This window comes from Sander vitreus, chromosome 5, assembly GCF_031162955.1.
Source record: "Sander vitreus isolate 19-12246 chromosome 5, sanVit1, whole genome shotgun sequence".
NCBI lineage: Eukaryota > Metazoa > Chordata > Actinopteri > Perciformes > Percidae > Sander > Sander vitreus.
Window position 1 is genome coordinate 32,922,540 of NC_135859.1, and position 16,681 is coordinate 32,939,220.

General features: G+C 40.8%; 1 protein-coding gene across 1 annotated transcript; it reads left to right on the forward strand.

Moving 5' to 3' along the window:
• Window positions 1-9,912: 9,912 nt before the first annotated feature.
• On the forward strand, window positions 9,913-16,560 carry klf9 (Kruppel like factor 9). Its single transcript, XM_078251530.1, has 2 exons — window positions 9,913-10,740; window positions 12,970-16,560. The coding sequence occupies exons 1-2, from the start codon at window positions 10,332-10,334 to the stop codon at window positions 13,242-13,244; spliced, it is 684 nt and encodes a 227-aa protein (XP_078107656.1). The 5' UTR covers window positions 9,913-10,331; the 3' UTR covers window positions 13,245-16,560.
• Window positions 16,561-16,681: the final 121 nt, after the last annotated feature.

The window sequence follows — 16,681 nt, forward strand, 5'->3', positions numbered from 1 at the left end:
AAAAAAAGTTTGAAATAAGCTGTCAAGTATATGCATTCTAGCTGAGATATACTGTAAGAAAAGACCTGCATTTTAAGTGATGTGGAGGAAGAAAATATGGGGTTATTTTTTTATTAAAAGATGAAAGCCAGATCAGTGTTTTAAAAAGTTATCTCTCTTTTTTTTTTATTCTAATGGGAAAAGTCTGGGGGAAGGAAGACGCCCTTCTCTGATGACTTTGTAAAGATGAAATAGTTGAAATGAATAGAATTCTTACTGATTTTGTTTTATGTTTGTTTTATATTTCCTCACTATTCCAACTCAGTTTAATTATGTTTGCGTTTATTTTAAGATTGATTCTATTTATTGACATTTCCTTGCTCATTATCGATGATTACAGTAAATGCCTGTTTGAATTACGAAATCAATATTGATATCTTCTCAGTGATATTTTTGTCGAATTTTAAGTATTTTCTAATTAAGCTTTTAAATTGAATAAAAAAAGATGACCATCGACATGCACTAAATGCTGATGTATGATATTATTTATTAACTATAGAACTGTCTGAGACACTGTACATTTCAATCATATATAAAGTATTTAAAGTAGTTTTTATTGTATGTTTTATCAAGCAGCTTATGAGACATTTTCTAATGTAAAGTTGACACAGCAGTACACAGTTGCCAGTATACCAAACTTAGGGTGCCTTTTGGGCATGGATGGAGTATGTGGGGACTGAAGTGATTCATCATTCTCTTTTTTCGTTTTTGTTTTCATAATCATAAAGCCCAAATATATGTGATTATGTTTAACATGTGGCTTTTTGCATACACTTACAGACCTTTGTTGTTCTCTTTCAACACCTGATGTAGAGAGAGAGAGTGTGTGTGTGTGTGTGTGTGTGTGTGTGTGTGTGTGTGTGTGTGTGTGTGTGTGTGTGTGTGTGTGTGTGTGTGTGGGGGGGGTGTTGTTATTGGTAGACTGTATCATTGCTAGTATGGACATTTAAATCCACCAAAACACAAAGAAAGATCTCATTGGGAATAATAGTTTCATAGCTGAAGCAAAACAAATCTATTTGCACATGAAACTGAGACATAAGGGTGAGGATTTAGCATGGATTTGTATAGTTAGACTTCTCTCTGTATCACATCCCAATCTGTTTGATGATCCAAACCAACCCTAACCCTAAACCTTAAAAGGGGTACTCCAGGGATTTACACCTGCACCTGCTCAAAGTTAGGGGACGTTCTAGAGACAGACTGTTAGTTCCCAGTTTGGATAAAGCCTCAAAAACACTGCATCCTACAATTCCCATGGTTCAACTCACTTGGAGCTTTCGATAGACCTTGTCCCTGACAGTTAAATCTTCTCATCTTTCAAACCCCTCTGTGCACAGTAAATAACGCCAGTTGTCTGTGAAATATATATATATTTGAAGTCTCGAGCCTATAACTGAACATGACATCGTCTGAGTTATTTATCTTAGACTTCAGAAAGCTCCCTCCAGAGCTACGAAAGACATACAACTGTGTTCATAGGCTGAAAATGACTGTCCATGACCAGTGAACTGACCTTTATTTGTAAATTTGGTGGAGTACCCCTTTAACCCAGCAATTACACCACCAACACAAACTGCTTGTGGACACATGCTCAGTGTGGATCATGTGGGTTGGACAGATATAAGATGACACATGGGATGTTGTAGCTCATCGGTACATACAAAGGACCAGGTTAGCAATTTCCTCAACAGATATGTAGTTTACTGTATGTTTAAAAGAGGAAAGGTTGACCCCAAGTCAATGCTCAGGGACAACGTTAACCCCAGTGATGCAAAGTAGTAAGAAAAAAAGAAATAGAGAGATTTGGATTTGTCTGCAGCAGAAGGCTTCCAATATAATCACTGTGCTTTATGGGTCTAACCCAGAGTCTTTGTGGGATCAGAGGGACATCTATATTTTTTTGTATCTCTTGTCTTCAGAAATAGCAATATGATATGAAAACATGGGAGTTTAAGATGTTAACAATCAAAACTACAAGAATTGCGTATTGTTAGAGAGGGTTTCGGTCCCTTCACACGCTGAACCAAACCAAACTTTGCCAAACCAAATGGAAACGAACTGAGTAATGCTCTACTGACCTGTTGTCTCCACAGCTGTGGCAGGCAGGGGTTAACCAAACAAGGTTCGTACAGCTCCACTCAGTTATGTATGGCTAAGTATGACAACCGATGACTGTCGGACTGAAAGTTTAGGCCCCTCCTATTTGAACGACTGTGATAGGAAATCAAAATATTCTTTTTAAATGGACTTATCCTTACAGTAAGGAATATGTGATAACATATGTGTCCATGGCACTTCGAAACTCGTGTGTACATGATTCTTCGAATGGTTTTGTGGTTTGTTGACATGGCTGGAAGGTTTTGACAGGAGGTGTGCGTATGTGTGTATGTGCGTGTACTGTACATTAACTGCGTGTGAAGCCGGACACATAGATGACATCACAACACAACCCAACAGAATCTCAGTGTACAGTATTTTTTAAATATTTTCCTATACTGTAATCAACAGTTCTGCTTCTCTCCTATCACGACCTGTGACTCGTAAGCTAAAGAGAGTTTCACGCACGTTTTTTCTGCAATAATTGCTGGTGTGCTTCTACAAGTGAAAGGGACTTATCCCTCTACTGGTCACACTTTATTTAATGTCCTTCAAAATGCATGCAGTTCTTCCATTCAGATTGTACAGAGATGTAAAGAACTGTAAAGGTGACCGAGAGAAAGATAGAAAGAGATTATAATATGAAATCAAAGTAGTGAGTATTTGGATGCAAATACAAATCTGTATTCTTCAATGTGAATAGGATCATGTCTGGCATGCATTGTTAAATAAAAATAAATAAATAGATTGGTACTCTGTGTCTCGCCTGTTTTTACTTCCTCAGCATCTTAAACCAATCAGAAGAAGACTGTATAGTCTGTAAAGTATAGTTTATAGTAGTTATTTGCATTTGTCAAACCATACGATAATAGAATGCCTAAAAATCTGCACATCAATTGGGAAAAACATGATAGTTGCCAAGGAAATAAATCATCCTGTTTTGTATCTAACTGTTCTCCAACTGTCTTCATCGTTCTGAAACCAGAACACAACAAATGTTGAGAATTTTCACTCCTGCCAAATAAAGAAAGGCAAACTTTGTCTGATGTTACTATTTTTAAAGGAACACGCCGACTTATTGGGACTTTAGCTTATTCACCGTAGCCCCCAGAGTTAGATAAGTCCATACATACCCTTCTCATCTCCGGGAGTGTTGTAACTCTGTCTGACGCCCCCACCGCTAACCTAGCTTAGCACAGATCCTGGAGGTAACCAGCTCCAACTAGCCTGCTGCTCCCAGTAAGTGACAAAATAACGCCAACATTTTCCTATTTACATGTTGTGATTTGTATATTCACAGTGTGTACAAATAACAAGGTCACATGAGACGCAGCCATCTTCTAACCGTATACATACTGGGAACTATATTCTCAGAAGGCGAAGCACTGCTACTTGGGCGGAGTGATTATTACTCCAACTCTGAGCGAACTCCAGGTGAACTTGAGCAAATCACTCCGCCCAAGTAGCAGTGCTTCGCCTTCTGAGAATAGTTCCCAGTATGTATACGTTATTTTGTCACTTACTGGGAGCAGTAGGCTAGATGGAGCTGGTTACCCCCAGGATCTGTGCTAAGCTAGGCTAGCGGTGGGGGCGTCAGACAGAGTTACAACACACACGGAGATGAGAAGGGTATGTATGGACTTATCTAACTCTGGGGGATACGGTGAATAAGCTAAAGTCCCAATAAGTCAGTGTGTTCCTTTAAGTTACATAACATAGGTAGTGTAGGAATTTGGCGTAAACAGAATTACTAATCTTGAAACCTATTTTTATTAGAGTGTAAAGTGAACGGAGCTATTTCCCCAGTTATAGAGCTTTTGCTCCATTGATTTTCCAGTCCAGTCAGAGAGACTGAGGGGAAACTATACAAAGTTGAAGTTATTTTAAAACCCCTAAACGATTCGGGACTGGAGCACCCCCCCCCCTCGCTCCGCCCCTGGGACAGAGAGCTGTCAACTCTATCGTTGTAGAACTCATTAAACACCAAAAGCACACAGTGTGTCAGCCGTTGAGTAACGAGGCACATATGCTGCTGTTGTGCAGTTCAGGCAAGACATCAGGCTGCCCCCCACTGCTGCTGAGAGGAGTGTGACAGGTGCTGCTTGGTGGTCTGTCATTTTTAAAACTTGTCCCGATGCCATCAGGCACAAACAGCTTTGAATTATGGGACTCTTATGGGACTAATTCAGCTCTGAATAAGGGCTGAATCCTCTTCCAAGTAAACTGACAATGTGAATGCAAAAAGAATCCCTTTCCTGTTGGTCCACTTTAAGGAGACTGGTTTTGGTTCTATATGTGAAAACACCCTTAGTCCCATAAGAGAAAACCTTAATGTGATGTGTTGTAAAATGTGCATTTTATCTTTTTTATTTATATAATGTTTTAGAGACAATTTCCACTTCTACTATATCCTTTGGAAATTATTGTTTATACACGTCACATTTCACAACATCTTTCTTGCATTTATTTTTTTTCTCCATGGTTCTGGCTGGCTGAGTAGCTCTTAAAGTCTGTTGTTTGTGGTCTGTCATTGTGCAGCACTGTCTCCTGTTCCCCTCTGCATGAATCAACGGACAGCACTGACAGAGAGGAGGAGTGCTGGGGAGGGTTTTCATATAAGAGAGCAGGTCAGCGGTGGTGTGCGTCAGTTCATTCTCCGCACGTGGAAGTGAAAGGGAACAGTCAGGGAACATTCTGTACTGAGTTTACGCACGTGCCATCCCCCCCCCCCTCCCGCCCCTTACTTCTCTCTCTGTTACAGCACACTCACGCGCACTCGAAAACAACTTCAGTTTTTGACTCAATCACCTCATCATGTCAATATGACCCAGAAGCGCCGTGCCCTCTTGAACTCTCGCACTCGTGTGAAAAGGGAAGCGGGAGCAGCGGCGGCGGCATCCGCAGATGCACCTCCTCTTTCCAGGGATTTGTTTACAGCTCTGCTGTAGGAGGAGTTCCTGGAGGCCGGCTGCAGGCTACACGCGTCCGGCCAAGTTGCCTTTTTTAACCAGAATTCTTTTTTTTTTTTTTTTCCTGGAAATTTGGATGTTCTGCCAGCGAATCGAACAAATCGGAGGCGGAGTTACATTACGTGACAATCCGGGGGAAGGGCGAAACGTCCCTGCAGTGTGTTGGGGTTTTCACAGCCTGCAGCATCAATGGAACTCAAATGTAACTGTCAAATGAACAGGGACTTCATTTGAGCCATTATTATTGCAGTCTTCTTGAATTGTTCCAACTATAGGATGCATGTTGTTTCTAATATCGTGTCAGCATCGACCATCATCAACATTAGGGGGATCACGATTAATGTGCTTTCAGGCAATGAGTCACTGTTGCAGTGCAGGCTGAAGAAGAGGGTCACTTTGCAGTTGTATAACAAGAGATCTCTGCCTGTTGTGAAATGTTGCTACATTGTGACAATCCCCATGTTTAAAATGTATACAATAGATTGGCCACATCAGGTCAATACATGTCATGATGTAGCCTACTATCTTTGAAAACAAAAGTGTTTGGGTGTCATTAGTATGTCTGAGTCACTTTATACTCATAAAAACAGCCCTGGCGAACAGCATGTAACCAAATACCATCAACACAGTTCATGCCAGGGAAGAATGGTTCAGAGGCAGCATTGCTCAATCCCAGCAACCCCCAAAGATCACTGTTTTTTTCTTGGAACTTTACCCATGAATGAACCACCCACACAGCACTGGAAGCATCTTTTTTTTTCTTTTTAAAATGAGGGTCTGGAATGGCCACATTATAGTCTCTCTCTCTCTCTCTCTCTCTCTCTCTCTCTCTCTCTCTCTCTCTCTCTCTCTATTTAACACTTCTCACTAATATGCAGTTGCTGTAGCCTACTTGATGACTAAGTGTCTTCAAATGTAGATATTTCTGCGTTGACAACAAAACAAAGATTATTTTTTAAGATATCCATGTTTTTTTAAAGAATACAAATAAAACAATAGTGCTTGCAATGAATCCCATATTATATGCTATAACGATGCATTACAACACATGCAACTGCATCATAAGAGATGATCAACAGTATCCCTTTATATGGACCTATCTTCTATATAAGGCCAGAAGTTATTATGAGCACACATTTGCTCCTTGTAACCATATTCAAGGACAGTGTGGTTATGGTTTGGCACTGTCATGGCAACACACTGCTTTGAGTCAAGTAAGGATGGTTCTACTAACCACAGGGTGGTGCAGACAGAAGCAGCAGTTTGTTGGTCCTGACACCAGACTCCACTATAAAACCTGGGGAGAGAATGCAGAAGTCCATCCAGACTGGAAGCGCTGAGTAACGGAGGAAACTGCAGACCGGCTGAAAGAACACTACATACACTAAAAATCAAGAAAAGAAGACAAGCTGTAATCTTCCTATTTCACAAAACAAACATCCATTTGTAAATATTTAAATCCTATTAAATATAACTTGTGAACATGTTACTTTAATTGTAGCAGACACAGAGCAGTCACATAGGCTTTAAACCACACATCGATTGTTGATTTTTTTTTGACAACTATTAAATTAATCGGCAACTATTTTGATAATCAATTAATCGGTTTGAGTCATTTTTAATGGAAAAAAGTAACAATTGTCTGAATCCAGCATCTTAAATGTGAATATGTTCTAGTCTATTCACTCCTTTGTGACAGTAAACTGAATATCTTTGAGTTGTGGACAGTGTCGACGTTGTCTTAGTGAGAAACTAAGGAAAGAGAAGGAAAGAGTTTATTACAATACCAGCTGACTGTTACAAGGGTATACAGCTAAGCTAATTTTACATTTTATTTTCTCAAAGCTGTTTCTCTTGTTGAGTTTGCAAGAAATACATACACTTTATTATACACTGACAGCACACCTGACCTCATGCACAGTGTCAAGTTTACACGGGCATGGAATAGTTCAAGTGTATAGCGTTGAGGGCGGTTGAGGACTGCACTGATTAAGGATCAGACCGTGGCTGTGAAACTGGGACACAAAGTGAGACCTGTCCACAGACAGCTGTTACATTATGGGCCAGTGGTTAAACACACACACATATCTTTCCTTATGACACAGATTTATGTGTCTTCCTCTAAATACTGATCTGTTAGCTCCGGTTGGATCCCATTGCAGCTGCTAATAAGTGGATGTTACCCAATCTCAATCTGTTATCAACCTTTACCACACAGTTCCTGTGTTTCCAAAAAGCAGAAAAATGCAATGCGATATACAAAGTATAGACAGGTGGTGCATAGACAGGACAATAAATATAGTGCAGAGTAGACAGTATTATACAGTTGGTTTACAGAAGGTGGTTTAGAGTAATATAAATTAAATATGTATTAGCAGTTACCTTATAAGAGCAGAATAAATATGGCTATGTAATATGATATGTGGTGGTTGGATCACTCTTAATGAGAAGAAACAGCCGGATGGAGACGGATGACTTAACGGTTCTCCACACTGCATCCATGGATGTACAGTATTTCAAGATTCACTAGCTCCACAACAGCCACACTTCCTGGTTTCTCACTCACATGTAGGTGAACTAACCAATCAGACGCTAGCAGAACTGAGACTGGGGAATATGCAAGGACAGAAAGTTGCACCAACTTTCCACCTGATCTTTACATTGTTTTGTTTAGAGATTCAACAATACTGTTAAAAGTTGTGGATGATACATGCAGGGGGAATTTTTTAGTGGATTTTCCCCAGCTTCAGGCCTTTAGGCAATAAAAGCCCAAAACACGTAAAAAAGAAATAAAATAAAAGCTCTGAGGCCCTGCAGCAGCCTGGGGAGGTGTGGCTGTCTCCTACACTTTAATTCAACGGCCAGCAATACACGGGCTGGTGTAACAGCTGAATTATTGTATGCCCCTGCTCTAAAGTGCATGGTGTGACCTTCCCTGAGCGATAACGGCAGAGCAAATAGTTCTGCAGCTGTAGGCGGGACACCCAACAGCAGCGGCTGCAGCAGCAGCGACATGGATGTTGGCCTATAAGACCCCACTGGCTTCTTAAGAAACCTCTCCGCCAAACATCGTACTGCAGTCTCTACATACAAAGCAACAATAAAAAAATGTAAATTGTGGCATCTGCTGCAAGACCTGCATTTATGAGTGGACCTGCTTTTGTCTGTTTCTTTTTTCCTTCTTTTCACAATGCATGTGCATTTCCTGCAAATCAGCGTGATCTTGCCTATGTTGAATCAAAATAAATGTAAAGCCATGGCATGAAAATGTCACTTTATGAGTTTTTTTAACATTAATATGCGTTCCCCCAGCCTGCCTATGGTCCCCCAGTGGCTAGAAAAGGTGATAGGTGTAAACCGAGCCCTGGGTATCCTGCTCTGCCTTTGAGAAAATGAAAGCTCAGATGGGCCAATCTGGACTCTGCCCCTTATGATGTCATAAGGAGGAAGATTACCTCCCCTTTCTCTGCTTTGCCCGCCCAGAGAATTTGGCCCGCCCATGAGAAAGAGAGAGACATCATGGCTTGCAAACAAGCAAAGTGGCAGTTGGTCAAGGCCACACCCCCACCCTCCACCTTGCCCCCCCCCTCTCTCTCCTCCTCAATAGCATTTAAAGCTACAGACACAGAAATGGCACATCCTAAGGAAAGCTCATTGTGGAGCTGGCTCTAGTGGCTGTAATTCTGCACCAAGGCTGAATTTTGGGAAAGAGACTTCAGATACAGTAGTAGGGGACCACTAAGGACTTTATAAAAGAGACTTCAGATACAGTATTAGGGGACCACTAAGGTCTTTATAAAAGAGACTTCAGATACAGTATTAGGGGACCACTAAGGCCTATATAAAAGAGACTTCAGATACAGTATTAGGGGACCACTAAGGTCTATATAAAAGAGACTTCAGATACAGTATTAGGGGGACCACTAAGGTCTATATAAAAGAAACTTCAGATACAGTATTAGGGGACCACTAAGGTCTATATAAAAGAGACTTCAGATACAGTATTAGGGGACCACTAAGGTCTATATAAAAGAGACTTCAGATACAGTATTAGGGGGACCACTAAGGTCTATATAAAAGAGACTTCAGATACAGTATTAGGGGACCACTAAGGCCTATATAAAAGAGACTTCAGATACAGTATTAGGGGACCACTAAGGTCTATATAAAAGCATCCAAAAAGCAGCATGTCATAGGACCTTTAATTTATCCCCCAGCATGTTGCTTTACAAATATGACAAATATGTAGGCCTACTTGTAAAATATCAAATAATTAGGCTTTGGCAATACACATCTCTCTCTCTCTCTCTCTCTCTCTCTCTCTCTCTCTGAATGAAGTCATGTAATATGCTCGTGGTGTTGTATTCGTGTGCATGTCTTAAATATGAATTGTGTTTGGTTGGAAATGTCAAAAGGAGAGAGGACTTGTTGCAAAATGAGCCTGGTGACAAGAGTTTATATGAGTAAAACATATATGCTTTGAGTTGCTATGGGAGAATGAATAGGACAAATTACCATTTCTAAGTAGGCCCTACGTAGCTTTTCATTTTAGCTGAGACTTCAGAATCAATTTTGGACAATGGTGTCCATATTTACCAATCACCTGAAGTACCTGAAAGCAACATCAATCTGGTCCTGCGCTCTTGTCATCAGTCCCAGTCTGTGATTGGTCCAGCGTGCCATCACTCACTCCTGAATGGACAATTCCAAAAAAACGAATCGTGTTTCCTGTCAGCCAATCACAGCCCAGTTTTGCGATGACACCGTGGCATTCCGCGAAATTGTTTCTTGGAGTTGAGAGAAGTGCCGTTCGGCAATATAGGACAAGTAGACGCATGTGTGGGAGCGCACAGAAAGGCGGAATAAACGCAGTAACAATAGCTCAGTCGTCAAACCAGTGTGTTTTAATGACCCGACATTTAGAAAAAGAGGATATAGAGAGAGAAGGAGAGAGGAAGAGATTCAAATTGCTTTACTTTCCTGTCGGGGTGTTTATTTAGGCTATCCGCACGCAACCTCAACAAGAAGACGCAGCCTTTGCGGAATAGTCACATTGAAGACGACACGTGTGGATGCTTAACCACATGTTTCCCGGGAGGACTGCGGTCTGATTTCTTTTTGTAGACACATTGTTGGATTTTTTTTTTTTGTGTATATATATATATATATATATATATATATATATATATATATATATAGCTACCGTTTCTTTTCTCCACTCGGATGATGTCAGAGGTTGATGTCTCCGCAGAGTGTGACCCCAGCAGCCGCCCACCGGGGCGGACAGAGGACACGTTGAAAGAGAACCAGGAGAACAGGACTTTACTGATGGTGGCAATGGTTCTGTTGGACTTAAACAAATACAACCCTAACGCTATCAGCGCTGGAGACAGCAGATGTCTCGGCGGCTGCGACTTAGGCGCGCAGGAGAAGGTGGTGGAGCGGGGGAGTTGCCGGTTGAATGCCGGCGGGGACAGCCGGGTCTCGGTTGCACCCAAACAGCCCCGGAGCAAGAAGTCGGCGGCGGTGAGACAGGAGTCTCCTGAGAAGAGACACTGCTGTCCTTTTAATGGCTGTGGGAAGATGTACGGGAAGTCGTCCCACCTTAAAGCCCACCTAAGGGTGCACACCGGTAAGTGGAGGCTCTGCTGGAGACTAAAACATGCACACGCCAACATAAAACTAACGGGCTCGATTCTGTCGACGACAGGGAAACCGCTCTGCGTCACTTCTGCCGTCATTTGTATTAAAATGTCAGACGCATGTTGACATCACAGGAAAAGAGTGACATAACATTGTGAACAACTTAGAATCACTGTAAGAGAAGATATAATGATGTGTGTAATGTGACATGTGGAGTGGAAGTGAAAGACCACATGTTCCTGCAAATCATAACACATTATAGGAAAGGTGGTCCCATGAATTTGCCCCTGCTGGGGGCGTGACTGACCGGCCCATAACGGGCCAGAGAGGCGAGGAGAGAGAGAGGGGGGGGCTTGTGTAACACCCAGAATGCGATCTGGGAACATCGCGTGCCGCCGCCCTTATTTGTGTTGCACAGTAGATTGTTCAGGTGTGATACATCATCCTGGGCCATAATGACACATATGTTTGTCTAACTAACGTCTCCAAGGATTGTCACTGTTGTTGCTGTTGTCACATGGAGCGCGTGTTATCTTCTGTTTTTGTAAATATGCATCACACGTTTTGTAATAATAGCGAGTATCAATATAAGCAAATGCATGTCGACACTTATATGATTCACATGATGCAGGTCACTGCGACACTGTTGCGCCCTTATGTTCTTGTCCGGAGATAACTCTCAATCCCTGCACCACCATTTCCGTTTACGTCATCCACCCTCCTCCACTCCCCTCTCTTTTGGTTGTAAACAAGGGCAGACATGTGGTTCAGTGGAGCACATGTTGGAGGAGGAGGAGGAGGAGGTGGAGGCAGCCATCATTTTTCTTTTTCTTTTTTTCTCACGAGGCTCTTATTATGACTCACCATTTCTCAATCAACATGTCTGTTATTGAAATTGATTATAATGTATTTTTTTTTTTTTTAAACGACACTTTTTTTGTGAAGGTTGTACTCTTTCTCCTTGTCTGCGGTGTGCCTGTGCTCAGCCCTCCCTCTTGAAATGGCTAAAAAAGATCAACATGATAGTTTTGAATAAAAATATGAATTAGGAAGGCTATATATAAGGTGTGTGCACAAATGTATTTTTTCAGGGTCCTGTAGACCCCAGGCTATGTTTAACAGCTCAAAAAACATGTATACGTTTTTCTTTTATTATAACTTGATACTTTTGAACTGATGACATGATTTTGACATTCCGATTTTCAGAAAAAAATAATGCATGACTTTGTTTGGGGGCTCAGAGACCCTGCTCTAAAACATGGTTAAAATACAAATGATTGATGTATAATAGAAGCAATTGCAATTTGCAATTATTATTTATTTATTTTTTTACACATAACGCAGTGGGGACTGCAGGTTCCCAAACAATGAGGAAGAAAAGCCAATATCACCAAAACACAGGGTGTTAAAGGTCCCATGACATGGTGCTCTTTGGATGCTTTTATATAGACCTTAGTGGTCCCCTAATACTGTATCTGAAGTCTCTTTTATATAGACCTTAGTGGTCCCCTAATACTGTATCTGAAGTCTCTTTTATATAGGCCTTAGTGGTCCCCTAATACTGTATCTGAAGTCTCTTTTATATAGACCTTAGTGGTCTCCTAATACTGTATCTGAAGTCTCTTTTATATAGGCCTTAGTGGTCCCCTAATACTGTATCTGAAGTCTCTTTTATATAGGCCTTAGTGGTCCCCTAATACTGTATCTGAAGTCTCTTTTATATAGACCTTAGTGGTCTCCTAATACAGTATCTTTCCTGAAATTCAGCCTTGGTGCAGAATTACAGCCACTAGAGCCAGTCCCACAATGAGCTTTCCTTAGGATGTGACATTTCTGCGTCTGTAGCTTTAAATGCTATTGAGGAGAAGAGAGGGGATGATGTCTCTCTCTTTCTCATGGGCGGGCCAAATTCTCTGGGCAGGCAAAGCAGAGAAAGGGGAGGTAACCTTGCTCCTTATGACATCATAAGAGCAAGAGTCCAGATCGGCCCATCTGAGCTTTCATTTTCTCAAAGGCAGAGCAGGATACCCAGGGCTTAGTTTATACCTATCACCTTTTCTAGCCACTGGGGGACCATATGCAGGCTGTGGGAACTCATATTAATGTTAAAAAACCTCATAAAGTGAAATTTTCATGCCATGGGACCTTTTTAAGGTTGGATCTTATTAAATAAATGTATGCTCAGGGAAGTCCTTAAAAGTCTAGTCTGTTTCCTCAGGTGAGCGCCCCTTTGAGTGCACCTGGCCAGACTGTGGCAAGAAGTTCTCCAGATCAGACGAGCTGACGCGTCACTACCGCACACACACGGGCGAGAAGCGCTTCAACTGTCCAATGTGTGACAAGTGCTTCATCAGGAGCGACCACCTGACTAAACATGCCCGGCGACACGCAGGCTTCCATCCCAGCATGCTCCAAGGCTCCAGTGCGGCCAAGAGACGGCGCATGTCCGTGTCCTCCTCTGACTCTGGAGACCAAAGCCCTGTTGGGGTGTGAGACACGCCCGCACTGCTGTACATACATAAAGGTACAGGCAGTAGATACAGAGGCACACACAAACATAGACAAACCCAAATGTGCGGTGTGTTCACCTTTTACACAAATCACGTCAAATGAATCAACTCAACCAGCCAAAACCAATTTTTTTAAAGTTCTATGCATGTAACACTGTGCAACAGCAAACAGAAACAGTTTGAACCTGAGTGTAATCAAACTAAAACTAGACCCTTCTTATTCCCTGAGGTGACTGGTATTTATTCAGGGTTATTCAGGCTACATCTACATCACTACAGTTTGGTTTAAAAAAACGAACATTTGTTGCTACGTTTACGCCTCGCGTCCACAATGTTCATGTATACAGTATATACTTTTCATTAACACTACATGTGTTCACTTTGCATCACAGACCTCATTTGCAGGTGAAGACAACGGCAAGAAAACAAATCCTAACTGAGATATTCCTTGTGGGTCAAGAAGTTTTGGGAAAAGTCCTTATAGTAAATATTGATTCACATACATTTCGTACTTGTACAGTTATTTTTATGTAAATAGATTAAGCAGATTAAAGTTCAGTTGGATGATATACTCAGTATACTCTAGTTAAGTGTTCTTAGAGAGTAACAAGACAAAGCTATAATATAGAGAATTACAGAGCTTGGGTATTTTAAAGGTTTAGTGCGTAACTTTTTGATATTAATAAATGTCCGTTACATTCAAGCCATAGCCAAATGAGTTGCTACAAAGCTAATTAAGACTATCAGCTCCACACAACTCACTCTGGATTTGTCAGTATGACTATGCTCAGAAGATTGTGGCGTCCGGTGACTTTCCCGCTCAGAAACTCAAGTGAAGATAATTATCTTTTTTCTGAAGAGTCCATCATGTATTTTTAATCCTCCGTGTTAGGGCTGTTGGAACAAATACCGAAATTTGAATATAATTCAAACAGTAAAAAAATCAATACTATACGAATGCTGAAATTACTATTCGAATGTGACTTTTTTTATAAATATGTTGTAAAACGTTAGCTAATCTCCCTCTTCTCGCCTTAGGTGGCCTACCTGCATGTGTCACTCGTGTCACGTCTTATGAACAATAAGTTAGCGGGAGTGAGAGAAACACAAGGCATTGTGAGGTCTAAGCTAACGTTACGTACCGTATGTTAGTACCACATTACGGAGCTAACGTTACGTACCGAGTAAAGTTAGGACAAGGGGCAGTGAAAGGCTGCGGCTGGAAATCATAACAAAGGATGGGAAATGGTTTTAACATGACTTTAAAATCGACATCCACCGAGCCAAAGTGCTTATGTTAGCATTAGTTAGCTCGTTCTTGTTTTCTAACTGTGTCGTGAGGTATAGTAATGTTAGCGTAGCTGGGAGCTTCATGGAGACAGCTAAAAGGTATTGTTAGCTGCCCTACAACTGTCAGAGTTAGCTTCAACTTTATATATTACCTTCTAATAGCTGTATTCTCAGTAACGTGACAATCTGCAAGAAACAGGTTGCTTATAAATCACTAAAATAGTAGTGACAGCACGGTTTGGCTTGGTTATTAATGCAGTTAGCATCGTTTGTTACTTACCTAGTTTATGACAAATCGTTTCGGCTGTACTTTCTAACATGATGTCATTGTGCTAACCGAGCACCATTAAACTTTACAACATGTCGCTTCACTACACTTGTTAGATCATGTTTCATTACAGAGTTCTCTGTTGATTTGTGTTTGTCGCTGTGTGCTCCTTGTGTGCAATGAATGTAAACAAAGTTGCGTGCAGGTCCCCTCAAGGCCGGGCTGATGTTAGAAGCCCCTCTAGTGGACAGAATGTGTAACAACAACCTCATGATTATAGTACATACTGTAGTGGCATTGACAATACATAAGCCTGAGTAGTGTAGTACATATTATTTAACAGGTTGCAGTTGAGCATTAAATATTTGAATATTATTCGAATATATAAAAAAAAATCAAATGGAATTGACTGCTCTACTCCGTGTCCTCCATGGCTACTAGCAACTGCTTGGGGGAGGAGTGGGGGCGCATGCGCGATCACGGAAGGCTTGTATCACGTGTATCACATGCGCCAACAGTGTTGTTGTCATTACTTAGTATTCCTCATGGGGGAGATAGAAACTACGCACTATAGCTTTAATTTCATATTTTTAGCTATATTGACTTAGTAAACGGGGTATACTGTGAGCTTGTAGGTATAGTTCTTACCTGTACAGTGTTGAAACATAAATGTTGTCACATCATGATAAAGTTGCCACTAATTGAATATAATACATAAGCACACCTCATGGGAAAAATACATTTCAACATTAACGTTGCTTTTGCAGGCTTGAATTATGTCAATAGTGGGGTGGGGGGGTCGGGGGCAGGGGTAAACACAACAGGGTAAAGCCTTTAAAAGGTAAACGGTTACTTTTTCACTTACAGTTGAAAGACATTTTTCGATGTCAAGACCGTAATGATTCATGCTAAGTTTAAGTTTTGTTAACCTTAAACAAGGACGACTGTGCATTGTCGAAGGGTTTTGTAGCAAAGAATAATTTCTACATTTTTTTTGGAAATACTACCTGAATAAACACTTTCAGATTCTTCATGTCGATATTCAATAATACGTTGAATATCAAAGAGGGTCCCATATGCCAACAGTGCCAGTTGCTGTGCATTGAACTTGTGTTTACTCTGTTACTGGACTGAATTGTATCAGGGAATAATGTGAAGCATGGCCATTTCAATCAAAAGTCCTCCCCCTGGTGGTGACATGGAAGCACAACATTTCTCACAAAAGAATGTCATAAAAATGGCTTTTCCGTATTTTGACGCAGACTCTGTTAATTAGTTTGATTGTGAATCAATTATTTCCATCATGTAGCATGTTTGTATGTATTTGTTTGGTACAATGTATTTGTTTTATTTGTCTGGTAATCTTTTATAATATTCCTAATGGGGTGAGAGGTTTTATTCGTTCACTTTAATAGCTAGAAACATTGTTGATGTCATTAATTTACTTTTTATACTAGCCACATAATGCATTAAAACGTCCAGATAGAGTTTAAATGTATATGTAGTTAAGCTTGTAGGGACACAAACTACATACATTTATAAAGTGAAATACTGTTTTTCTTTCCTGTGCATCATGTCAGCTGTGATTATATGTTGGTGCCTTTCAGGTCGAAGCCCTTACTTCTGATGCTACTGTACTGTAATCAAGGACTGTCATGGCAGACCCTATGTTGTCCCAGTTTACACTGTGTAATAATTACTGCTCAAACATTTTAACATTAAAATTGTTTTTCTTTCTAAACGTTTGCTCGTTATTTCTGTCCAAGATCACAAAACCACATCACACCCACTTGTACTTCACACCTTTTATAAATGAAGCGCTGCACTTCTTTAATGCTGATGAAAAAGTGCAAAGAAGTTGC

Excerpts from the sequence above, each read along its gene's own strand:
- klf9 (XM_078251530.1), top strand. The coding sequence starts at position 10,332 with ATGATGTCAGAGGTTGATGTCTCCGCAGAGTGTGACCCCAGCAGCCGC. Across the intron at positions 10,741-12,969 it reads CCACCTAAGGGTGCACACCG|GTGAGCGCCCCTTTGAGTGC; the intron begins GTAAGTGGAGGC and ends CTGTTTCCTCAG.